We start from the raw sequence: 25,978 nt of genomic DNA, 5'->3' as shown, positions 1-25,978 counted from the left end.
ATCTCCCTGATGTTAGATGCGTGCCGTTCCCCACCCCCCCACCCCCCAAAGTAAAAAAAGAAACTCTGCTCCCTTTGCTGTTATAATGCAGAGGACAGGATATGACTTCATCCTCATGGAGGCTGAGGTCTCATTTAAAGACAGGTGTTTCCCCAGTCACAAAGCCCCAGGTATCCTTAAGAGGAACAATGGAAGATTCCTGGAATATTGCCCCCCCCCCCCCCCCCGAATTTCAGCGCGCAAGAGAAGCCCTCCAAGGTCCCTTCCAACTCTGCTATTGTATTGTATTTTGTCCTTCTCTCTCTTCTTGGCCTAGTTTCAAAACCATCATCCATTATATCGACAACCAGTTTGAAAGGTACCTTCACGATGAGAGCGGCTTAAACAGGCGCCACATTGTAGACAACCGAGTGCATTGCTGCTTCTATTTCATTTCCCCTTTTGGACACGGGTAAGTATTAAGGTGTTTTGTTCGTTTTTAACGTCCCAGGAGAAACGTTTCACTCGCTGAATTGAAGCCTCACCGTTGAATTTCTATCTAATGAAATTCAATGGTGAAAAGAGTAAGGTTCTACACTTAGGCAAGAAAAACCAAATGCACAGGTACAGTATAGGTGGTACCTTGCTCAACAGTAGTAACTGTGAGAAGGATCTTGGAGTCCTAGTGGGACAACCATTTAAATAGGAGCCAGCCGTGTGCAGCAGCTGGTAACGTCAGGTTATCAACTAGTCTCCTAAATAAGAATAATTTAAGTATGGGGTTTTTGGTGCTCTTTGAGCTTGGTGGTTTTTCTTGCAAAACATTTCATGACCCAACTAGGTAACATCATCAATGCTAGAGGGGAAGGGGGGTTTACTCTCTGCAAGCAAGCTATTGTATATAAAGAAAGACCAAAACCCACCCTTCCTTCCAGCACTGATAATGCTACCTCGTTGGGTCATGAAACGTCTCAAGGAAACAACCAAGCTCAGAGGGCATCAAGGACCCCACAGTTCACCTGAGCTACAAATATTCTATTGGTGAACATTTTGTTCAAATTATTATTTGCTTCCTAGCTTTTCCTTTTGAGAGTTTAATAAAGGGGCGTTCAGAAGTGGGGACCCCACCCATTTTGCCCATAGAGAAACAGCCCTGCAAGGTAGGTCAGGTTGAAAGCAAGAGGATAGAATCCTCCAAGTGAATTTCTATAGGTGAAGTCACAGGTCTTCCTAACCCAAATATGATCTATTAAGCTTCCTAAATATATATGTGTGGCATTTTGGACAATCCGTCAATAGATCCTGGCTTCAGCCAGTGGATTTGTTATTGTTGTTGTTGTTGTATAACTTTTTTTAAAAAAAAAATATTTTCCAGATTGAAACCTTTGGATGTGGAATTCATGAAGGCAATTCATGGGAAAGTGAATATCGTCCCTGTCATAGCGAAGGCAGACACTCTAACTTTGAAGGAAAGGGAACGACTGAAGAGAAGGGTAATGCGTGCGTTTTTCTGGGGAATTCTGGGAGTTGAAGTCTATCCATCTTAAAGCATTCTGGCTGGGGAATTCTGGGAGTTGAAGTCCACCCATCTTAAAGCATTCTGGCTGGGGAATTCTGGGAGTTGAAGTCCATCCATCTTAAAGCATTCTGGTTGGGGAATTCTGGGAGTTGAAGTCCACCCATCTTAAAGCATCCTGACTGGGGAATTCTGGGAGTTGAAGTCCACCCATCTTAAAGCATTCTGGTTGGGGAATTCTGGGAGTTGAAGTCCACCCATCTTAAAGCATTCTGGTTGGGGAATTCTGGGAGTCGAAGTCCACCCATCTTAAAGCATTCTGGCTGGGGAATTCTAGGAGTCGATGTCCACCCATCTTAAAGCATTCTGGCTGGGGAATTCTGGGAGTCGAAGTCCACCCATCTTAAAGCATTCTGGCTGGGGAATTCTGGGAGTCGAAGTCCACCCATCTTAAAGCATTCTGGCTGGGGAATTCTGGGAGTAGAAGTCCACCCATCTTAAAGCATTCTGGCTGGGGAATTCTGGGAGTTGAAGTCCACCCATCTTAAAGCATTCTGGCTGGGGAATTCTGGGAGTCGAAGTTTGCACAGTGTTGCTAAGGTTGATGAAAAACACTGAATTAAATCGTCTTCTTTACATTTAAAGAAATGGAGAGTTTTAAAACTTTCTTTAAGCATCTTGCCCTCCAGAAAACCACAGTTGCTTAGTTGGTTTCACCTCCTTTCGCCTTGGCGTTACCAGCTTGTAAATCTTCGGTGCTTATTTTTGCATTAAATGTTGACGGATAGTTTAACAAAAGGCCTGTCCCCATATAGAGCAGCAAAAGGGCAAATAAACATCTAGGCCATTGTTTAAATTTTCATCCATTTGAATCAGCCTTTAAAAAAAAAAATTCCCCCTACAAACTGGCTTTATAAGGCAGAATGTTTCATGTTGATCCAAAGCTTTGAAATTTCTGCTACTGTATATTTTTCTTCCTGCAAACATCTCTTTAGTGCGAAATCTCTAATCAAAGCAGGGGATCAAAATTTGTCTTTCTTGGCACAGCTTCGAAGGTTTTTGGGTGGTTGGGTTTTTTTTTTTTAGATGTTTCTGCCGTTTTGGCAATCCATCCAAAGTAAGGATTAGGGTTTTTTTCTACTCCCACTTCTGGTTGTTGTTTTTTAAAAAAAGTATTTGAATAAGGAGAAACCTGAATGGTGGATTTTTCTGTTAAGGAAGTCAGAATTCCCGACTTCGTGGAAATTGAATCTTCTTTTTCTTCCTTTTTTCTTAAAAAAATAAAATAAAAATTGCCCAAAAGGCATGAAGAGTTGTTAACCTAATGTTGCGAAGTTTCTACCCCAGTAACATTGCACTGCTAACCAGGGCGTACAAAACCTTTGCCAGACCAATTCTCAAATACAGCTCGTCTGCCTGGAATCCACGCTGTATATCGGACATTAATGCAGTCCAGAGGTATTTCACGAGAAGAGTCCTCCACTCCTCTGCTTGCAACAGAATCTCTTATGCCACAAAGCTTGAAATTTTGGGCTTGGACAACCGAGAACTACGCCGCCTACGGTCTGACCTAAGCGTAGTACACAAAATTGTCTACTACAACATCCTACCTGTCAACAACTACTTCTGCTTCAACCTCAATAATACTCGGTCAAACAATCGATACAAACTCAAGGTAAACCACTCCAAACTTGATTGCAGAAAATACGACTTCAGCAACAGAGTGGTCAACGCCTGGAATGCTCTACCCAACTCCATTGTTACATCCTTAAAGCCCCACACCTTCAACCTTCAACCGTGGACCTCACCCCATTCCCAAGAGGTCTGTAAAGGGGCGTCATAAGCAGACCAGCCTACCATCCCTGTTCTACTGTTCTCATCTATACTCATTTCTTATGCATATACCGTGTTTTCCTGAAAATAAGACAAGGTCTTATTTTCTTTTGACCCCTGAAATAAGCGCTCGGCCTTATTTTCGGGCAGATCTTATTATTTTTGAGGTGCAGGAGGCGGCGAGCGTGGTCACCTCACGGCTGCTGCTGTGTGGCAATATTTTCGGGGAGGGCTTATTTTAGCGCATGCTCTCAAAAGCCCAATTGGGCTTATTATCCGGGGAGGTCTTATTTTCAGGGGAACAGGGTCCGTATACCTGCTTATACTTCTATGTTTATATGCTATATTCCTACTTACAGTATAGTTGTTTTCTCACACATGCTTGACAAACCAAAATGAATAAAAATAAAATAAATACATCCTCTCAAGTGGGAATCAATGCTATTCACAAGCCACCCAGTGCCGGTTTTTTGAGGAAGTTCAAAAAAGAAAAAAAGAATGACTCTGTGTGAAGGGAAACTTTACATTTTGACTTCTTTTTCTTCTTCTTTTTTTTTCCTGGGAAGCCTAATCTTTTAGACGCACAAAGCCCCCAGGGACCCATAAACTGAAGGTCTGAAGAAACAAAATGCAGTTTTATTGTCGGGGGGGTATGAAGTGCAGTTTGTTTTCCTTGCAATTCTTCCTTTCTTTTTTCCTTTCAGGAAAGCACTTGGCTTGAACAGCTGTGATATATTATTCAGCCACCTTTGCTGGTTTTCCCGCCATTGTTTCGGTTTTACAGTTTATCGCCAAGATCTCTGTCCGGAGAAACTGGCCTTTCTTATTCCCCCATCATTGACAAACATCAGACTAGCCAATCTGGGCCAGTCCCCTCATGTTAGGCTGTTCCTGGGAGGGTTATTCTCTCTGGCAACCTATTATTAAAACGACTGTGTGCTAATTCTTTTAAGTCCCGCCTTTGGAAAATAGCCTGCTAGATTTGCAAAATGTTGCGTCCGTTTGTGTTTGGATAGATTAGTCCTGGATGTTCTCTTCGGTTGATCTTTATTATTATTATTATTATTTTGTGGAGAGTTATATTTTCCTCTAAGAAATAGAGTAATGGGTACGTTGAAATGGGTATGTTGTGACCTGCCAGCAGCCAACATAGCAGACTCAGACAGTGAGGAGGTTGGGGAGGAACCTGGGCCAGTCCTGGAGTCCGGGGAAGGCTCTGTGTCGGAGGCAGAGAGTGGGCCAGGGCCGTCTGCCAGTTATCAGCTGCCTTCAGAGTCAGACATCAGTGAGGCAGAAGAACAGCTGGAGCCTGTTCCCAGTGTGCGCATGCGCAGAGTTGCCAGATGAAGGGAAGAGCTAAAGAACAGGGGGAGACTTGGGAATAAGGCCACAGGTGGATGTTGAATGGCCCCTCCCAGAGGGAATAAAAGAGGAGCAACAGGGGAGTGGAGTTTGCAGGAGAATTAATTCAATTCCTTTCTTTCTTTCTTTCTTTCTTTCTTTCTTTCTTTCTTTCTTTCTTTCTTTCTTTCTTTCTTCCTTCCTTCCTTCCTTCCTTCCTTCCTTCCTTTCTTTCTTTCTTGACGTTGGCAGGTGTTAGACGAAATTGCTGAGCATGGCATCCGGATTTACCAGCTGCCCGATGCCGACTCCGACGAGGACGAAGAGTTCAAAGAACAGACGAGGATCCTGAAGGTGAGCTGATGCAACCGTGTCATTACCGACAGCCCTCGACTTATGGCTGTTCATTTAAAACCCCCGTTCGAAGTTGGGAAGCTGCTGCGCAAAAGCGAGGAGGACCAGTCGTTAAGTCTCAGCTTTCCGATATGAGGTGTGACATGGAATTCTTCCTCCTCTTGACTCCTCCAGGCCAGTGTTCCTTTCGCTGTGATCGGGTCCAACCAGCTGATCGAAGTGAAGGGGAAAAAGATTCGAGGTCGCCTCTACCCCTGGGGGGTGGTGGAAGTGGAGAACCCTGAACACAACGACTTCCTCAAATTACGCACGATGCTGGTGTAAGTCCCAGGCCTTCTTTGGCCTCTCTTTGTAGGGAAGCCCTGTGGGTTATGTCAGCTAGCAAAACCTCGCGAATATCACTGAGATAGAGAGAGAGAGAGAGAGAGAGAGAGAGAGAGAGAGAGAAATGGATAAACAGGAATGGATGGAGGTATAGCCGTGGATGGACGGACAGACAGACAGGGATGACAGATAAGATAGATAAAATACATAAGAGATGAGATCCTAGATGGATGGACGGATGGAGGATAGAGATGGATGATAAGCTAAAGATAGATAGATAGATAGATAGATAGATAGATAGATGATAGATAGATAGATAGATAGATAGATGATAGATAGATAGATAGATAGATAGATAGATGATAGATAGATAGATAGATAGATAGATAGATAGATAGATAGATAGATAGATAGAAGTATACAGTAGGTAGGTAGATATGATAGATATGACTGATAGATTGATAAGATAGATAGGTAGGTAGGTAGGTAGATGATGATAGATAGATAGATAGATAGATAGATAGATGATAGAGATAGATGATAGATAGATAGATAGATAGATAGATAGATAGATAGATAGATAGATGATAGAGATAGATGATAGATAGATAGATAGATAGATAGATAGATAGATAGATAGATAGATAGATAGATAGATGATAGATAGATAGATAGATAGATGATAGAAAGAAATATACAGTAGGTAGATGATAGATATGACTGATAGATTGATAAGATAGGTAGGTAGGTAGGTAGATGATAGATAGATGATAGATAGATAGATAGATAGATAGATAGATAGATAGATAGATGATAGATAGATAGATGATAGATAGATAGATAGATAGATGATGGATAGATAGAAAGAAATATACAGTAGGTAGGTAGATATGATAGATATGACTGATTGATAAGATAGGTAGCTAGGTAGGTAGGTAGATAGATGGATGATAGTTATAGATGGATAGAAAGAAGAAATAAAAAGAAAGAAAGAAATGTATCGACTGATAGATATGGATAGATAGCTATGGATGGATGGATAGAGACAGACAGACAGAGAGAGACAGAGGGAGCAATTCCTGGTTGTTTATTCTTAATTCTACTTTGCATCTTTGGAAAGAATGAATTCCAGTCCAAGGGTTCCCTCTACTGGACAGTTTTCATGCTACACTTGAAGATTTTGCCTTCTTGGTTGCTAACAGTTGTAGCTGCAGCTGCAGAAGCTTTTTAAACAAGCCATATGGAAGACATACCATTGGCTTCATGTCCATTCTGATCAACCTCTATTGTGTTTCTTCTTTCAGGACACACATGCAAGACCTCCAAGAAGTAACCCAGGATTTGCATTACGAAAATTTCCGGTCGGAGAGATTAAAAAGGACTGGCAAGTAAGTTCTTTCTTTGTGTCTCGTTGCTTTCCTTTGTTGGCTGCAGCTTTGAATCTCCCTTTATAAACTTTCCTAACTTAAGGTTAAGGTAAAGCTTCCCCTCGCACATATGTGCTAGTCGTTCCCGACTCTAGGGGGCGGTGCTCATCTCCGTTTCAAAGCCGAAGAGCCAGCGCTGTCCGAAGACGTCTCCATGGTCATGTGGCCGGCATGACTCAACACCGAAGGCGCACGGAACGCTTTTTCCTTCCCACCAAAGGTGGTTCCTATTTTTCTACTTGCATTTTTACATGCTTTTGAACTGTTAGGTTGGCAGAAGCTGGGACAAGTCACGGGAGCTCACTCCGTTACGCGGTGCTAGGGATTCGAACTGCCAACCTTTTTGATTGACAAGCTCAGTGTCTTAGCCACTGAGCCATCGCATCCCTTTCCTAACTTAGGCAAACTGCAAAAAAAAAGAACCTCAATTTCCTTTTAAATGATCCCTTGGGAGGGTTGATTAGCAGAAACTAGCTGTAGATTCAAATAGCAGAATGCCCTAATAGTTACGACCCTAGGCTTGTCGACCAGAAGGTGGGCAGTTCAAGACCCAAACACGGAGGATGGGGTGAGCTCCTGCCAACTGCTCCTAGCCATTCGAAAGCATGCAAATGCAAGTAGAGGTAATCCTTGATTTATGACCACAAACGAGCCTCACAGTTCTGTTGCTCAGTGAGAGAGTTGTTAAGTGAGTCTTGCCCCCATTTTAAGACCTTTCTCGCCGCAGTTTTTAAACGAATCACAGCAGTTGTTAAGTTAATAATGCAGCGTTTAAGTGAATCTTGCTTTCCCATTGACTTCGCTAGTCCGAGGGTCACAACGGGGGGAATCCCCTGGCCACTTGGGACACGTCGCATATCATAAATATGAACGAGTTGCCAAGCGTCTGAATTTTGACCACGTGACCTGCCCAGGTCATAAGTGTGAAAAATGGTCATAAGTCACTTTTTTATTTTCCCTGTGCTGTTGTAACTTTGAACCAGTGATGGGATCCTGCCGATTTCACAACCTCTTCAGTGATCGTGGGTTTCGTGCGGGAAACCGCGGGCGTAGTTTTACCAAAACTTACCTTCCACGTTACTTCTTGGGGAGTAACACAGCTGAGGCCATCGGCTCTGCCACACGAATCAGGATATAGGTACCGTATTTTTCAGAGTATACGCCACACCTTTTCATCCCCCCAAAGAAGGTGACACTCTGGGTGCGTCTTATACACTGAATGCAGCATTTTTGGCTGAAAATGTTGTAGGATAGGATAATAGAATAGAAAGAAGGAGAAGCAAAAGGATTAAGGAATAGAATAAGATTAGTATAGATTAGATTAGGATAGGATAATAGGCTAGGCTAGGCTAGAATAGGATAGGATAATAGAATAGAATAGAATAGAATAGAATAGAATAGAATAGAATAGAATAGAATAGAATAGAATAACTTTTTTTAAATAATATATTTTTATTATTTTCACTTTTAAAACAATGCAATACCGTGGAGTCGGAGTGACCATACATTCACATTATATACAGCTAGTTTCAACCATTGACAATTAAACTACTTAATACATTGTCTATCCTTCTGTCCAATCACAATATATACATTTGTTCCAGTCTTGTCATCTTGTCTTATACCAATCATAAAATCTAGAATAGAATAACTTTATTGTCATTTTGAATGTACACTAATCGACATATATTTAAATGAAATTTCGTTGCATTCAGCTCGCAAAGCATCTCCATCTCCAATATACACTACATAAACGTGACTAAATAAATAAATACAAAATGATGCATATACCCACATATATGACACAGGGAAACAACCCAGCCTAGTTCAGGTGTACACACGTACATGGCGAGAAAAACGGATCTTGCGTTTTCAGTAGTTCTCTTTGTCTGAATTTGTCTTTCCCTGTCAGGTTTCACAGGGGGGGAAAAGTCCACAATACAAGTAGCCTTCAACTTGGTCCAACTGAATCCATCTTATATTTCACAGGCCTGCGGAGGAAGAAGTCCTGGACAAAGACAGGATCCTTCAGCAGAAGGAGGCCGAGGTAAGGACCTAAAAGCCAGGCCGGGGGATATCTGTGGAGTTCAAATTTAGTTACTGTTAACCAACAACGATCGTCTTTTGGAAGGATGCACATGTTCTAACCTAGGCTTCCCAAGAGCATGAAGCCGACTCCTCGTCCCGATGAAACCCCTTTTAATTAGGCGAAAGGGAATTCCTCTGCAGCAAAGTCCCGGCCAACTGTCTTTCAAGAGATTTCACAACTGCAGACCTTGATCAGGCTTGGAGAGCTGCCAGGCTGATCTCTTCCAAACGCCACGCTGTAGCAGCAATTCGTTGGCCAGAAGTCAGGAAGAGATCTTCACCCTAATGAACTGAACTAATTGTCTCCTGCAAACTCCACTCCCCTTTCGCTCCTCTTTTATTTCCTCTGGGAGGGGCCATTCTCTGTCCACCTGTGGCCTTACTCCCAAGTCAACCCTTGTTCCTTAGCTGTTCCCTTCTCCTGGCAGCTCTGTGCATGCATACACCGGGAACAGGCTCCAGCTGTTCTTCTGCTCCACTGATCTCCAACTCCAAAGGCAGCTGATAACTGTCAGACGGCTCTGGCCCCCTCTCTGCCTCCGACACAGAGCCCTCACCAGAGCCTTCCCCAGACTCCAGGACTGGCCCATCTTCCTCCCCAACCTCCTCACTCTCTGAGTCTGCCCCCAGTTCCGCTGTCCGCTGGTGGGCCACAACAGCACATTTAACCATGGTTAAAGAGCCAAGCAAAAGGAACAGTAAAGAGGCAGCAGGTGCCCTCCAAACCTGGCGATCAAACTTATTATACACCGTATTTTTATTTATTCAGTTATTGGGAATTTTATATAAGAATTGCAGAGTTCTTCAAGGCTTTAAGAGCATTTTGTAAATCCGGTAGGGGAAAAAAAAGATTAGCCAGATCTCCTTTCTTGGTTTCTCATTCGTAATTTCCCTTTTACATTTGAGAAACTGAGCCAGTCGCTTTTGCAGAGATCCAGTGAAACATCCTTTTCTAAGTCATTCTCCTGGCCTGTCTGATGTAAATCCATTTTCAGGACCATCTCTATCTTGTCACATAACATTCATTCGATATCCTCAGTAACCTCTTGGAGACCCAAGCTATCCATAGAAGTGGGCCTCACCACTGGATTTGTGGATATGGTGGCTACTCTCTTCTGATTCCATTCTTCAAAACCTTCCTTCGATATTTTTAGTGTCATAACCATCTTGCAGTCTGTCCTTCCTCTTACCTAAGAAACTGCCTGTTCTCTAAAGCAGTATTTATAACGCTCAAGTAAGATAGAAAAGCAGGACTAAAAAAGACACAGGAAATGGGTTTGCATTCCTTGGACTTTGTTGGAAGCCCAAACATCAATTTCCCTTTTAGTGTTTTACATTCTGAGCAGTAATAGCGCTTGAAATTCTGTTTACAAATCTGGAAAGTTTATATAACCTTCTGAGCATCTCTCTCTCTCTCTCTCCCTCCCTCCCTCTCCCTCTCCCTCCCTCTCCCCTCTCCCCCCTGTCTCTGTCTGTCTGTCTTTCTGTCCTCTCTCTGTCTCTCTCTCTCTCTCCGTCTTTCTCTCTCCCTCTCTGTCTCTCTCTTTCTCTCCCTCCCCACCTGTCTCTCCCTCTCCCCTCTTTCTGTCTGTCTCTCTCTGTCTCTCCTCTCTCTGTCTCTCTCTCCTCTCTCTCTTTCCCTCCCTCTCCCCTCTCCCTCCTGTCTCTGTCTGTCTGTCTTTCTGTCCTCTCTCTGTCTCTCTCTCTCTCTCCGTCTTTCTCTCTCCCTCTCTGTCTCTCTCTTTCTCTCCCTCCCCACCTGTCTCTCCCTCTCCCCTCTTTCTGTCTGTCTCTCTCTGTCTCTCCTCTCTCTGTCTCTCTCTCCTCTCTCTCTTTCCCTCCCTCTCCCCTCTCCCCCCTGTCTCTGTCTGTCTGTCTTTCTGTCCTCTCTCTGTCTCTCTCTCTCTCTCTCTCCGTCTTTCTCTCTCCCTCTCTGTCTCTCTCTTTCTCTCCCTCCCCACCTGTCTCTCCCTCTCCCCTCTTTCTGTCTGTCTCTCTCTGTCTCTCCTCTCTCTGTCTCTCTCTCCTCTCTCTCTTTCCCTCCCTCTCCCCTCTCCCCCCTGTCTCTGTCTGTCTGTCTTTCTGTCCTCTCTCTGTCTCTCTCTCTCTCCGTCTTTCTCTCTCCCTCTCTGTCTCTCTCTTTCTCTCCCTCCCCACCTGTCTCTCCCTCTCCCCTCTTTCTGTCTGTCTCTCTCTGTCTCTCCTCTCTCTGTCTCTCTCTCCTCTCTCTCTTTCCCTCCCTCTCCCCTCTCCCCCTGTCTCTGTCTGTCTGTCTTTCTGTCCTCTCTCTGTCTCTCTCTCTCTCTCCGTCTTTCTCTCTCCCTCTCTGTCTCTCTCTTTCTCTCCCTCCCCACCTGTCTCTCCCTCTCCCCTCTTTCTGTCTGTCTCTCTCTGTCTCTCCTCTCTCTGTCTCTCTCTCCTCTCTCTCTTTCCCTCCCTCTCCCCTCTCCCCCCTGTCTCTGTCTGTCTGTCTTTCTGTCCTCTCTCTGTCTCTCTCTCTCTCTCTCTCCGTCTTTCTCTCTCCCTCTCTGTCTCTCCCTCTCCCCTCTTTCGGTCTCTCTCTGTCTGTCTCTCCTCTCTCTGTCTCTCTCCTCCCTCTCCCTCCCTCTCTCTCCCCCCTGTCTCTCTCTCTCCCCTCTCTCTCTGTCTCCCTCTGCCCCCCCCCGTGTGTGTGTGAGAGAGACAGACAGACAGACAGACAGACAGACCTTGGAGGAGTGCCAGATTCACCAGGATCAAGATATCCTGCTCAATAGTTTTTCTGGATTTTATCAAAGAATAAAAATCCTTGACTTTTGAGAACAATTAATCTTTTCCATGCTTTGTTCCAGCTGCCAAGCTGGTCTGTTTCTTACTGGCATTTGTTTAGTGTTGTGTCTCTTGGACTTTTAATTCCCGAACTGCCTTTAAATATCTCTCTCTTCTTCCAAATATAAAGCTAGCTCCTTTTTCCAAAAAACAAAACGAGTCTTGAAACAGGAAAGTCCTTCAGAAACTAAACAAAAAAAAAAAAAGCATGTTTTGGAGTCTCTCAGGTCTCAAAAGTCCACCGGTTTTTAATCTGATCTCCGAAATGTAAAAAGATGCATTCTCTTCCTTCAATTCAACATCCTCCCATAGCTTTCTCTGCTCATTTCAAATATTCCGGTCGGAACATTCACTGTTTCTCGAAAGAAACGCGGGGCGAAAAAGTCATTTGCACTTGAGCACTGAACTTAGGTCGATATTGGCTGCAGATAGCCCTCGACTTACGACTTACAAATTGAGCCCCAAAATTTCTGTTGCTGAGCAAGGTGCTTATATTAAGTGAGTTTTGCCCCATTTGATTACTTTTCTTGCCACCGTTGCTAAGTGAATCACTGCAGCGGTTCAGTTGGCAACAGGGTTGTTAAGTGAGTCCGGCTTGTCCGTTGATTTTGCTTGTTGCAGAAGGGGATCCCATGAGCCTGGGAACAGTGCAGCCGTCATAAATATGAACCACTTGCCAAAGCCCCTGAATTATGCAAGAGTTCTAAAGCCACAACAGAGCAGGATGTTGTACGAATTTGGTGGCTGCTTAAATCCCTGGGCCTCTTAAATATGTAGAAAATGCAGGGATTTGAAGAAGATAGTGGTGATGATAAGGAAGGAAGGGAAGTAGGAACAAGAATAGAGATGTTTAATCTGCGCTGAAATTACTGTTTATGCTTGGATATGGGCCAATAAAGAATTATATTCTATTCTTTTTACATTCTATTGTATCCTATCCTATCCTATTGTTTTCATCTTCTATTCTTTTTATATTCTATTCTATTCTTTTTATCTTCTCTTCTCTTCTATTCTTTTTACATCCTATCCTATCCTACCCTATTCTTTTACAATCTGTTCTGTTCTGTTCTATTCTATTCTATTTTATTCTATTCTATTCTTTTTCTATTCTATTCTATTCTTTTTACATTCTATTGTATTCTATACTATTCTTTCTATATTCTATTCATTTTACATTCTATTGTATCCTATCCTACCCTATCTTATCCTATTCTTTTTATATTCTATTCTTTTTATATTCTATTCTATTCTTTTTATATTCTATTCTATTCTATCCTATTCTTTTTATATTCTATTTTTATATTCTATTCTATTCTTTTTATATTCTATTCTATTCTATTCTATCCTATCCTATTCTTTTTATATTCTATTCTTTTTATATTGTTATTCTATTTTATTCTATACTTTCTATATTCTATTCTATTCTTTTTACATTCCTATCCTACCCTATTCTTTTTATATTATATTATATTCTTTTTATATTCTATCCTATCCCATCTTATTCTTTTACGTTCTATTCTATTCTGTTCTATTCTATTCTTTTTCTATTCTATTCTATTCTATTCTTTTTACATCCTATCCTATCCTATCCTATCCTATCCTATCCTATCCTATCCTATCCTATCCTATCCTATCCTATCCTATTCTTTTACAGTCTATTCTGTTCTATTCTATTCTTTTTCTTTTCTATTCTATTCTTTTTCTATTCTATTCTATTCTATTCCATTCTTTTTACATTCTATTCTATTCTATTCATATAGCCATGGCCCTTAGACTTATATACCGCTTCACAGTGCTTTACTCTATTATGGAGTCAGCACATTGACCCCAACAATTTGGGCCCTCATTTTACCAACCTCAGAATGATGTCTATCTAGTCTGATGAAAAGAAGGACTAGGGGTGACACGATAGCAGTCTTCCAATATCTCAGGGGCTGCCACAGAGAAGAGGGAGTCAAGCTATTCTCCAAGGCACCCGAGGGTAGAACAAGAAGCAATGGATGAAAATTAATCAAGGAGAGAAGCAACTTAGAACTAAGGAGAAATTTCCTGACAGTGAGAACAATTAATCAGTGGAACAACTTGCTTCCAGAGGTTGTGAATGCCCCTGGAAGTCTTTAAGAAGGTGTTGGATAACCATTTGTCTGAAGTGGTATAAGGTTTCCTACCTAGACAGGGGGTTGGACTAGAAGATCTCCAAGGTCCCTTCCAATTCTGCTACTCTACTCTACTCTACTCTACTCTACTCTACTCTACTCTACTCTACTCTACTCTCTACTCTCTACTCTCTACTCTACTCTAATTTGGAAAGCTTGAGCCATTGAGACTCAAATATATTCTCATTTTTGAATCCACTAGCAAATAGATTTTAAAAAAAATGTTTTTATAGTAACGCAGACATGCTCTTGGCTGAATTCTTCATCCTCCTTCCTGCCGCGGTTATTTTTATTAAAAAATACTTCTAGTCTTTTCTTGTTTGGTTTACCGTAAATGCCAGAATGGACGGGAAAAGAAGAAAACAAACTGCTGTCCATAAATAGCATGGAGCGAGCAGTGGGTCATACTTGAAGAATGTGGCTTCTGCAAAGAAGTCCCACGGGAGAACACGATTCCCACGGGAGAATGGAAGAAAATAATAATTGCAAGCTGTTTGTAACAGCTTGTGTGTTTTGGCCACATTCCTCCAGATTAGTGGCTCGTTAAAACATACCTTGAATACCAAATAGCTTGTTACAGCATCGTGGGAATATCTTCCCATTATTGGTGGTTTTCTGAATGGAAATTCTTGGATTTTCCACTCTGTAGAATCCAGTGGATATATTTTTTTAATACGGGTAAGCCTCAACTTAAGGGGACACAGTGGTTAAGACGCTTAGCCGATCAGAAAGGTCGGTGGTTCGAATCCCTAGTGCCGCGTAACGGAGTGAGCTCCCGTGACTTGTCCCAGCTTCTGCCAACCTAGCAGTTCGAAAGCATGAAAAAATGCAAGTAGAAAAACAGGAACCACCTTTGGTGGGAAGGGAACAGCGTTCCGTGCGCCTTCGGCGTTGAGTCATGCCGGCCACATGACCACGGAGACGTCTTTGGACAGTGCTGGCTCTTCGGCTTTGAAACGGAGATGAGCACCGCCCCCTAGAGTCAGGAACGACTAGTATGTATGTGCGAGGGGAACCTTTTCCTTTTACCTAATCCTCCACTTAGGGCCATAACGGAGCCCAGAGTTTTGGTTGTAAGTCATTGCGGCCATAAGTCGAGTCATCACGGGATGAATTCGATGTTGTGACCATTTTGATAACGGTCATTAAGCAAGTTGCCACAGTCCTGAGCTCTCTAGAGCCTGCTTAGAGAGGCCTATAAAGCACTGTGAAGCGCTATATAAGTCTAAGGGCTATTCCTGTTAAGTGAAGTCCAAATCAAATGGACATTTTTTGGCCCAAAATGTGATCAAGTGACCGCAGGACCGTGATAGTCGTAACTTTGAGGACCGGTCATATTTTCAAGTCCCTTTGTAACGGTCGTTAAGTGACCGGTTTTAAGTCAAGGACTACAACCCATTAAAATTTTTAAATTGCATTGCATCGCCTTACTTCACCTATGCTCCCTGATGGTGCAGGGGTTAGAATGCAGTATTGCAAGCTAACTCTGCTCACTGCCAGGAGTTCAATCCAGACTGGCTCAAGGTTGACTCAGCCTTCCATCCTTCTGAGGTGGGTAAAATAAGGACACAGATTGTTGGGGGAAATTGTTCAGATCTAGGTTTCCCAAAAGCACGAAGCCAACTCCTCGTCCCGATAAAACCCGTTTTATTGAGTTTAAAGTGAATTTCCTCTCCAGCAAAGTCTTTCAAGAGATTTCACAACGACAGACCTTGGTCAGGCTTGGAGAGCTGCCAGGCCGATCTCTTCCAAATGCCAAGCTTGTAGCAGCAATTCCTTGGCAAGAAGTCAGGAGCAGATCTTCACCCGAATGAATTGAACTTATGGCCTCCTGCAAACTCCACTCCCCTTTCGCTCCTCTTTATTTCCTCTGGGAGGGGCCATTCACCGTTCACCTGCACCCTTATTCCTGAGTTAGCCCTTGTTCCTTAACTGTTCCCTTCTCCTGGCAACTCTGCGTACATTGGGAACAGGCTCCAGCTGTTCTTCTGCCCCACTGATGTCTGACTCCAAAGGCAGCTGATAACTGTCACATGGCTCTGTCCCCCTCTCTGCCTCTGATGCAGAGCCCTCGTCAGAGCCTTCCCCAGACTCCAGGACTGGCCCATGTTCAACCCCAACCTCCTCACTGTCTGAATCTGTGAAACACAACAGAAATATGCTGGCTTTATAGACAGGGTTGTGAAGCGGTATATAAGTGCTATTGCTATAGATACAGTAGATGCAGGTAGGAAAGAGAGATAGAGAAGGAAAGAGGATGGATGGATGAATAGAATAGATACTTTATGTCTAGCAGTGCAAAAAAGGTATTAAGATTAGATGATTCAGATTGTTGGGGACCATAGGCTGACTCTGTAAAGCGCTTAGAAAGGGCTGGAAAGCATTGCAAAGCGGTATATAAGTCTGCTATTGCTAGCTGGGCTCACCGCATTTTCTCTCTTTTTCTCCCCCCCCCCGCCACCCCCACCTCCCAGTTGCGTCGTATGCAGGAGATGATCGCCCAAATGCAAGCCCAGATGAGGATGAAACCTGCAGACGAGTAAGGAGGTATCCTAAGACTTTGACGGTAAGTACGGCTTTGCATTCCTGCGCTTCAGAGATGCACACCGGTGTCAAGCGTTCCAAATATCATGCAGAATTAAATCAGAGTCCAAGGCAGAGCTATCCTTAAGGTTCCAATTTAATAAGACAGACATGTTGGCAACAAACTGTGGAATCCCAAATCTAAAAGCTTCCTGGGATTCCACCCAGTTGAAAGTTCACGATCTTATCCCCACACCCATCAATCCATCACATGGTCCAATCTTCTTCGGCCACGCTGGCATCTCCACCCAGCTGGCTCCTGTCAGGTGCAGAGGTGCGGAGACAAAAGATGACCTTGGCTTTCTTCTAGAAAGGAAAGACAACAACACATTCCACAATCCTACTCCTTTCTATTCCCCCCTCCCAACTACGACACTAATGAAACAGTACAGTGAAATAATAGAAAGTGTGGCAGGCGAAAGATCCTAAAAAGGAATATAACTTCAGGCCTGACAACCGGATTATTTTCTTGGCGTTGATGCAGAGACAAACAGTAGTATGGAGAGCAACAGCAGTCACCAAGGGGGGGCTGAGGATGGCTATAACAACCCCCCTGATGGGTAGGAATCAAAGGTCCCATCAACCTCCCCCCCCCCTTTGCGCAGCAGTCAACGAATCTTCTGGGAATCAAAATAAAAATACCTGATTTTACACCGTACGTAGACAAAGATGTTGAGACCCTAGGAAGAGTGCAAGAGAAGAGCCACAAAGAGGATGGAGGCTCTGGAGGCGAAACCATATGATGGACAGTTGAGGGAGCTACGCACGTCTAGCCCAGGGGTCCCCAACCTTTCGGACTTCAGGGACCACTAAATTCATAATTTTAAATCCCGCGGACCACTAATACGATCTGCCGAATGGCCGGCTGGGTGGGAGTGCCTAGGTGGTCATGTGATTGGGTGGGCTTGGCCAACTTCATGTCACTCACTTTGAGGGGCGCCTCGCCAGCCTCTACTTGCCCCTCCCCTCCCAGCCAATCCTCGCCTCCCCCCCCCCCGGGCTCCTTAGGGCCCCCACAAGAAGCAGTTGTTGGAACTAAGCAGCCACCATGAGAAAAGAGTTGGCAAAACAGCTCAGTTCGAATTGGATCTGACCGAGAAGGAGGCTCAGCAGAAGCACCTCAATGAGGACTACCAGCATAGGCTTTCCAAGTAGAGGGAAGACCTGCAGGAGTGCAAGGCCTGGAGGATCAGTGGGCTGAGATGGTCAGCCAGTTCCAGACCATGATACAGTCCCTCAAGGTCCTCCAGCTCTTCGCCACCAGCAGCGCTTCCCTCCAGCCTTCGCCCAAAGCCCCACAATTGTAGGACGTTGGATGCTGTTTAAAGTGGTCAGTTCTGAGCACCCAGCTGTGCTTTGCTGACCTGTTAAAATATGAAACCTTGAGAAATGTGGCTTGCGTTCTACCTTAAGGCTTTGCAACGGTTTCCACATTGAAGGAGGTTTATTTATTTTTCTCTTCGTTGCTTTTTGCTTTCCTTGTTTGAAGTCAATACGAACCCAGAATATTTATGTGGTTAGGAGAATGTAACATCAATATCAAGGCATTTGCCACGACTTGGAAAGTTACTGTCGCAACTGAAGTTTAAAGTTTAGATTTTCTTCCGATGATTTTACTCCAGGGATCTGCACAACTATTAGAGAGTAGAGGAACAGGATACCCTGGAACTAGTAACTGGATGTATATATTTCTCTTAATCATGTTGCTTTGTAATATAGTTTGCTGACTTGGCCTCCACAAAGGTAGATGGACCCAACACACTGACCAGAACCAAGAAATATGCCTTGTCATGTCTTTCATTTTTATTTTTTTTATTAAGATCGTATATAAATATGATATAAATCATGAATGAAAATAAAGATAGTGGGGAAATGGGAAAGGGAAAAGGGAAAAAAAGGAAATGGAAGGAAGGAAGAGAAAGAAAAGGAAGAGAAAAGGAAGGAAGGAATGAAAGAGGAAGAAATAGAAAAGAAAGAAAAGGAAGGAAGGAAAGAAAGGAAGAAAAAGGAAGGAAGGAAGGATAAGATAAAGAGAACAAAGAAAGCATCAACTTCTAACTTTTTTCAGCGCAGTAAAATTTAAAAAATAAAATTACAGCCTCAATTTTTTTAAATTTTAAATACTTGGTCAATCCTAACCTTTCTATAACCCCAAAGTAACCTAACCAGCAAATCCCAGGATCTAGGTTTCATTTTTTTTTTCTGCCTCCAGCACAAAGTCTAGAAACGGTTTCTAAGGAGAAACCGAACTAAATAGATCCTGTAACATCCGTTGTTCCGTCCGAAGATAATAGGTGAATCTTGCCACCGAACAGCCAGGATGGAGGAGAAGATTTTCGGCTTTTGATTGGGAGACTTTGGCCTTCAACCAAAATGGGAACAGTGTCCCCCCACCACCACCACCACACACACACACACGCCCTGGAAGAATAGAAAATTAAAATTTGGGAAAGCAAGCCCCTCCCCATTTATAGCTCCTCCCAGGAAGTTGTTGGCGATTGGCTGGCCGTCTATTTCAAACCAGTGACGGGCGGAAGCATCTTGAAAAAGCCACTTAACCTTCAGTTTTCTAACGGGGGGGGGGGGGGGGAAACCCACCGCTTTTCCAAAACAGACTTTTAGAAACTGGCTTCATGTCACAGTTCCCAGTCTAGACACAGCAATGAGCCAAATTTCTGTGGGATCCACATTTTTGGGGAATGAGATATCCCGGCGGTGCACATGCTCTGTTTTTTTCCTGCAAAAAAAAAAAAAAAGGAAGAAAAGCAAGTTTCTCTTCTTAAAACTTCTAAACGGGAGCGATCCGAATGGAAACTTTTCTTGGGAAAGGAAGTGTCATAACTAAACTTGGCTTGAGTCAAAGTCAAAGAGGGCAGCCAAAATTTCCCGCATGGTTGCAGCCAAGAAGGGATAGTTTGTCTGCTGCTGGGAATGCAAGGGAAGAGCCCAATTTTGTTGGCTAAAGGTAAAGGTTCCCCTCGCGCATATGCGCTTGTCGTTCCCGACTCTAAGGGGCGCTGCTCATCTCCGTTTCAAAGCCGAAGATCCAGAGCTGTCCGAAGACGTCTCCGTGGTCATGTGGCCGGCATGACTCAACACCGAAGGCTCACAGAACGCTGTTCCCTTCTCACCAAAGGTGGTCCCTATTTTTCCACTTGCATTTTTTACGTGCTTTCGAACTGCTAGGTTGGCAGAAGCTGGGACAAGTCACGGGAGCTCACTCCGTTACGGGACACTAGGGATTCGAACCGCCGAACTGATCAACCTTTCTGATCGACAATCTCAGCGTGTTGGCCACTGAACTGCCGCGTCCCCCTTTGTTAGCTGCCAAAACTGAAATAATAATATTTTTTTAAAAAGCAGTTTTCAATATGTGCAACTAAATTCACGGCATCAATTCCCTACTTTTGATTCCAGAACAATCTCTACTTGCAAAGCTACGCGGGTGAATCTTGCAAGTTTGAACATTCAGGTGGCCCTCGATTTACGACCAAATTTGGGCACCAAAATTTCTGTTGCTAAGCGAGATGGTTGTGAAATGAGGCTTGCCCCATTTTATGACCTTTCTTGTCATTGTTGTTAAGCGAATCTGTTAAGTTGATAACATGTTGTTAAGTGAATCCAGCTTCTTCCCCACTGACTTTGCTTGTCGGAAGGTCGCAAAAGGGGATCACGTGGCCTTGGGACATTGCAACCGTCATAAGTATGAAACAGTTGGCAAGCATCTGGATTTTGGTCACATGACTGTGGGGATGCTGCAATGGTCGTAAGTGTGAAAAAAAGTCATAAGTCGCTTTTTCAGTGCTGCTGTAAGTTTGAAAAGTCACTAAATATTGTAAGTCGAGGACTACCTGTACTTTCTCTCTCTCCCCCCCCCCATATCTCTTTTACAACTTGAGAAACTAGGAGGAGTCCCTCTTGTCTCACTCATTGTTCAGCTGCTGGATAAAGTGGTCCAGTGTCTCTTCCCCCTGTCTCCCAAGTTTTTCCCGACATAGCATTACAGCCCCCTCCTCTACATCCTTAGAAACTAGGGAGGGTCCCTTCTGAGCATCTTTCTCCACCCATTATGCAGCTCTGGGCTATGTTGTCTCTTATCGGACTGCTCCCTCTCTTCTCTCCTTTTCTGCCCCAACTCCCAAGGCCTTTCCCACATACCATTATAGCCGCCTCCTTTACAGCCTGAGAAACTAGGGAGGGTCCCTTCTTGAGTCTCTTTTTCCACCCATTAGGAAGCTGAGGGCTATGCTGTCCATTATCTAAACACTCCCTAGGCAGCATCTCAACTCCCCGTCCCCCCAAGGTTTTTCCCACATAGCATTACAGCCCTCTCCTTTACATCCTTAGAAACTAGGGAGGGTCCCTTCTGACCATCTTTCTCCACCCATTACGCAGCTGTGGGTTATGCCGTCTCTTATCGTACTGCCTCCTAGGCAGCCTCTCTTCTCTCCTTTTCTGCCTCAACTCCCAAGGCCTTTCCCACATACCATTATAGCCGCCTCCTTTACAGCCCGAGAAACTAGGGAGGGTCCCTTCTGAGCATCTTTCTCCACCCATTATTCAGCTGTGGGCTCAGCCGTTTCTTATCTGACCATGCTTTGGAGGCATCTCTTCCCCATCTCCCAAAGTCTTTCCCACATACCATTACAGCTCTCTCCTTTACAGCCAAAGATACTAGGGAGGATCCTTTTTGAGCCTCTTTCTCCACCCATTATGCAGCTGCGGGCTATGCCATCTCTTATCTGACCATTCCTTAGGGAGCATCTCATCTCCCTGTCTCCCATGGTTTTCCCCTATACCATTATAGCCACCACCTTTACAGCCTGAGAAACTAGGGAGGGTCCCTTCTTGAGTCTCTTTTTCCACCCATTAGGAAGCTGAGGGCTAAGCTGTCCATTATCTAAACACTCCCTAGGCAGCATCTCATCTCCCCGTCCCCCCAAGGTTTTCCCCACATAGCATTACAGCCCTCTCCTTTACATCCTTAGAAACTAGGGAGGGTCCCTCCTGAGTCTCTTTTCCCACCCATTATGCAGCTGTGGGCTGTGCCATCTCTTATCTGACTGGTCCCTTATCAGTTTGTCTCCCAAGGTTTTTTCCTAACCATGCCATTATATAGCCTTGGAAGTTCTAGCAGGAATTAAAAAGGAGGAGGTATATTAATCAAGTTGCCCTAGGCTGCTGGAAGAAGAACAGACTAGAAAGAGCAACACGAAAACCTCTTTATGCCTAATTTGTCTGTGATAGCAGATTTTATTTTTTTGCAAAGGAGCCTCACATTCTTCTCCATCCTTTTGCTTAAGATTGCAAAAATCTGACCAAGGTTTATCTCGCGATGGATCCTCATGACTTCTGAATCTGCCAGAGCTGCAGAAATAGCTCCTAAAAGGATGGGATGTCATTTTTTTTTTCTTTCCGGAAAGAGGAGAAACACGTCCCATAAATCCTGATTTTCCCCCCCACCCCCTGGGGAGAAAAACGCAGAAAAGGAAAAAAGGGAATTTAAAGGAGACAAGTCCTTTAAATTCCCTTCATCTTCAGTTTGTTATAGATAATGGATAATTAAAACTGCAGAAAAAAACAATGGCTAGCAACCTGCTTTGCATCGAGGACCTGTATACTGCACGAGTCAAAAAAGGGGCTGTGAAAATAACTACAGACCCCTCGCATCCTGGACATAAATTGTTTCAACTCCTACCCTCAAAACGACGCTATAGGGAACTGCATACCAGGACAACTAGACAGAAGGACAGTTTTTCCCCGAACGCCATCACTCTGCTAAACAAATAATTCCCTCAACACTGTCAAACTATTTACTAAGACTGTATTACTATTATTCATCTCTTCCTTCCTAGTATCTTTCTCTCCCCACTTATGACTATAACCATGTTGCTTGTATCTTTACCATTTATATTGTTTTTATTTGTTTACTAGTACAATTGGATAGCTTATTAGTAACCTGTGACTATCGCTAAGTGTTGCCTCTTTTTATTCTTGACGAAATGCATTTTTATTCTCCTTACGTACACTGAGAGCATATTATGCACCAAAGACAAATTCCTCGTGTGTCCAACCACACTTGGCCAATCAAGAATTCTACAAATAATTCTATAACATCTGGAGCAGCTCTGAGCATCAGCAATCATTTTTAAATCCCTCCAGATGCTAATCACGCCTTTATTTCACTTAGGATTAATTCGCGGAAGGACATTTAAAACAAGAAAAAAGAAAGATGGAGAGGAAGCTGCCTTTTTTTAAAAAAATGTTTGCCTAATTTTCTCTGTTATCTCAAGTTGCTTTTTGTGAATGCCCGTCGGTCTGGTTCCTGCCAAGCGCATTTTTTTTGCAAAAGGCTGAAAAATCACCCTCAGCCCCTTGCGATAACGGATATGTGGGTTTTTTAAAAAGACAAATGGGTCTGGCATTGCCCTAGCAACCAGACTTCAGCCGTGGTCTGATGCCAGAGGGAGGTGATAAGAGACATCATTTGGGGAGGAGAAGGTTGCAGAAGGGAGCCCAAGTCTTTCAGGTGGGAATGTGAAATTTAGCCAGGAGTTGAGATCTTCTTTGGAATAACCATCAGGTTGAAGTTTCCAGTAACTACGGTTAAGGGAGGTTTAGTGAATTGCCATGTTGTTTGAGTAGATCCTGCCTCCTTTCTCTGAGTCATGTTGGCATGTCAGTTTCTCTCTGTGAGCTGACATCCCTTCCCTTTTTCCTTCCCTTTCCTCTTTTATTTCCTCTGTGAGGGGCCGTTCATCGTCCCCCTGTGGCTTTACTCCCAAGTCGAGCCCTGTTCTTTAGCTGTTCCCTTCGTCTGGCAAGTCTGTCCATGCGCACACCGGGAACAGGCTCCAGCTGTTCTTCTGCCTCACTGATGTCTGATTCCGAAGGCAGCTGATAACTATCGGACGGCTCTGGCCCCCTCTGTGTGCCATAAGTTCGCCATCATGGGGCTAGTTTCCCTGCCACCCCAGGTGACACCCGCTAGAAATGATATTTCTGCAGTATACGTTTCCTTTTGGTTTGACATATGACATAATTGAAAGTGGTGCATAAAAGATACTTGAGCGTGGCTTCCCTCTTCTCAATAATTCATGCTTTGAAACAGAGATGAGCACCGCCCCCTAGAGTTGGGAACAACTAGCACTTATGTGCGAGGGGAAGCTTTACCTTTACCTATTTCCTTTCCCTCTTTCCTTTCTCTTCCTTTCCTTCCCTTCCTCCCTTTCCTTCTCTTCCCCTGCCTTCCTTTTCCCTTTCCTCTCCTCCTCCTCATTTCTTTTCCCCTTTCCCCTCCTCTCTCCCCCTTCTTTTTGTTTCTCCTTTTCTTTTCTTCCTTTCCTTTCTATTTCCTTTCTCCCTTTCCTTTCCCCTCCTTTCTCTTCCTTTCCTTTCTCCCTTTCCTTTCTCCCTTATCTTATCTTCCCCTCCCTTCCTTTCCCCTTTTCTCTCCTCTCCTCCCCCTCATTTATTTTCTTTTCCCCATTCCTCTTCTCCCCTTTCTTTTCATTTTTCTTTTCTTTTCCCTCCTCTCCAGTGGTGGGATTCACTTACCTTCACTACCGGATCTCAAATGTGAGCGCAACAAAGTTTTTTTTTTTATTTCCAGCTCATCCCCCACCCCCGCCCCCAAAAAAGGAGTTACCATGAAAACCTATCATAGGCTGCTTTTTTCCAGTTCCATTGTCCCTTTGGTCACTCAAGGGGCTGGCCGTAAGTCGAGGATCACCCATCCGTCAGCCATTCTTCTAAACTCTTGCCTTTGTGCTCTTCCTTACAGCGGTGGTCTTAAGACAAAGGGGCCATGAATTCAAATTGAATTTCAGTGACGACACTAATGGATTTGAGAGGTTCATGCGTGGATGCCGGACCAAGATATATAAACCCAGTGCAGCTAAAAAAAAAAACCTTTGAAGTTCACATTGGAAAAACCGAACTCTGTCCGCGTGTACGTACGACATTGCTTCTATTTTTTCTCACGTCTTGCTATGCATGCATGTAGCATCACAATAGGGGACCTTTTGTATCTTTCTCCCTCCTTTGGCATCCTTCGATGTGTCTCTTGCATCGTTTAAAAATCCCCAATTAACCAGGCACCTTGTATCTGCTAAGCTTTAGAACCTGCTTCCGCTTTTTTCTCTTCTGCCCAGGTGGCTCTTGGTACGCTTCTCTCCTTTTCCCTCCTTCCACCGAGCAGATTCCTGAATCTTTACCCTCAACCCGCCCTGTCGGAATGATGTTTGAGTTAAGACTTGCCCAATTGTCTTCTCAACCTTGTGAGTTGTCCCTTGTTCCCCCGGAAATACGACCAACCCTGTAAAATCAGTGATTTTTTTTTTTTACACCTGCGCCCTACTCCCCCCAAATAAGCCCTAATTAATATCCTGCCCGCCGCAGAGTGCACGGGTAAAAATTAAGCTAGGGTGGGGATGGAGGGCAAGGTGGAGCTGCTCTACTACTTACCTTTGGACAGGTAAGTAGCCAGGCCTCAAACATCCCAACACCTGCCTCGTCGGACGTTCTGCAGCCGATTGATGCAGAGCTCTGTTATCGGCTGCAGAGGCCTTCAGGGAAGCCTCCAAAAAGGGCCTTTGACAGGGGAAAAGGAGGCCGGCAGGGTGACGTGTACAGGTGAGGTTATTCAGTGGATGAGATCCCCTGAAACTAAGAACTGGTGCCTTTTTTTGGTGGCAATATATATATATTGTCTTTGCAACGTTTCGGCAAGATCTCACCTGCCATCTTCGGGCTTGGGCTTAAAATGGGAACGGAGCTGCCGTCTTTCTGTAAATCTTGGGTGGGAGGGATGGATTTACCAAGATTCCCACCAAGATTTACAGAAAGACGGCAGCTCCGTTCCCATTTTAAGCCCAAGCCTGAAGATGGCAGGTGAGATCTTGCCGAAACGTTGCAAAGACAATCTCAATCTTACACGGGAAAAGACCGAATACAACAAAACCAGCATACCTACACCCGTGAAAATATATATATATATATATATATATGGGATCATATTCTTCCTTTCTGGTGCTCCCTTAAAAATAAATATTTATACGGTACAGAACCAGAGGTGGCTTGCTCCCGGTAGTAGCGGCGGTGGGAGGCTCCACCACCTGCCCGGACGCTTTAGGAGCTTTTGAGCATGCGTAGAAGTGTCAAACGCGCGCCCCACAAGTGAACCGGTAGTAAAAAAAATAAAAAATTGGCAACCCACCTCTGTACAGAACGTATCACTTGCCAAGGATGTGAAAAATTTGGAGAGCTTCACCCACAACGCCTTATAAACCATGGGTAAAGCATGACTACGTCCCCGTCCTTTTTTAAAAGAAATTTCTAAATGTTCTTTCTAAAATAATCAATTGTTTCTGGGCATCACCGTGTTTCCGATGCACTTTGAACCCTGTTCAGTTGAGAGAACGATATAAATCCTCAAAGGTTTTGTAAGCATTGTGGACACTAATTTTCTTGACCTTCTTTTGTAATAAATGGAATCAACCTGACAAAACTGTGTGAGTCTCTCTCTCTCTCTCTCTTCTCTCTCTCTCTCTCTCTCTCTCTCTCTCTCT

General features: G+C 44.0%; 1 protein-coding gene across 1 annotated transcript in view; it reads left to right on the top strand.

Moving 5' to 3' along the window:
• LOC309399206 (septin-2) overlaps window positions 1–25,917 on the top strand; it is a 44,135-nt gene extending 18,218 nt beyond the window's left edge. The window contains exons 6-13 of the mRNA XM_081966803.1: window positions 317–451; window positions 1,355–1,472; window positions 4,922–5,023; window positions 5,198–5,343; window positions 6,652–6,735; window positions 8,764–8,821; window positions 16,301–16,392; window positions 24,193–25,917. Coding sequence (XP_081822929.1) covers window positions 317–451; window positions 1,355–1,472; window positions 4,922–5,023; window positions 5,198–5,343; window positions 6,652–6,735; window positions 8,764–8,821; window positions 16,301–16,369 — 712 coding nt within the window. The 3' untranslated portion in view covers window positions 16,370–16,392; window positions 24,193–25,917. The remainder of the gene's footprint in view (window positions 1–316; window positions 452–1,354; window positions 1,473–4,921; window positions 5,024–5,197; window positions 5,344–6,651; window positions 6,736–8,763; window positions 8,822–16,300; window positions 16,393–24,192) is intronic.
• The last annotated feature ends 61 nt before the right edge of the window (window positions 25,918–25,978 follow it).

This window comes from Natrix helvetica (genome assembly GCF_964273705.1).
Source record: "Natrix helvetica genome assembly, chromosome: 14".
NCBI classification, from domain to species: Eukaryota; Metazoa; Chordata; class Lepidosauria; order Squamata; family Natricidae; genus Natrix; species Natrix helvetica.
The sequence above is the reverse complement of the archived record's forward strand: the minus strand, read 5'-3'. Positions and strand labels throughout refer to the sequence as shown.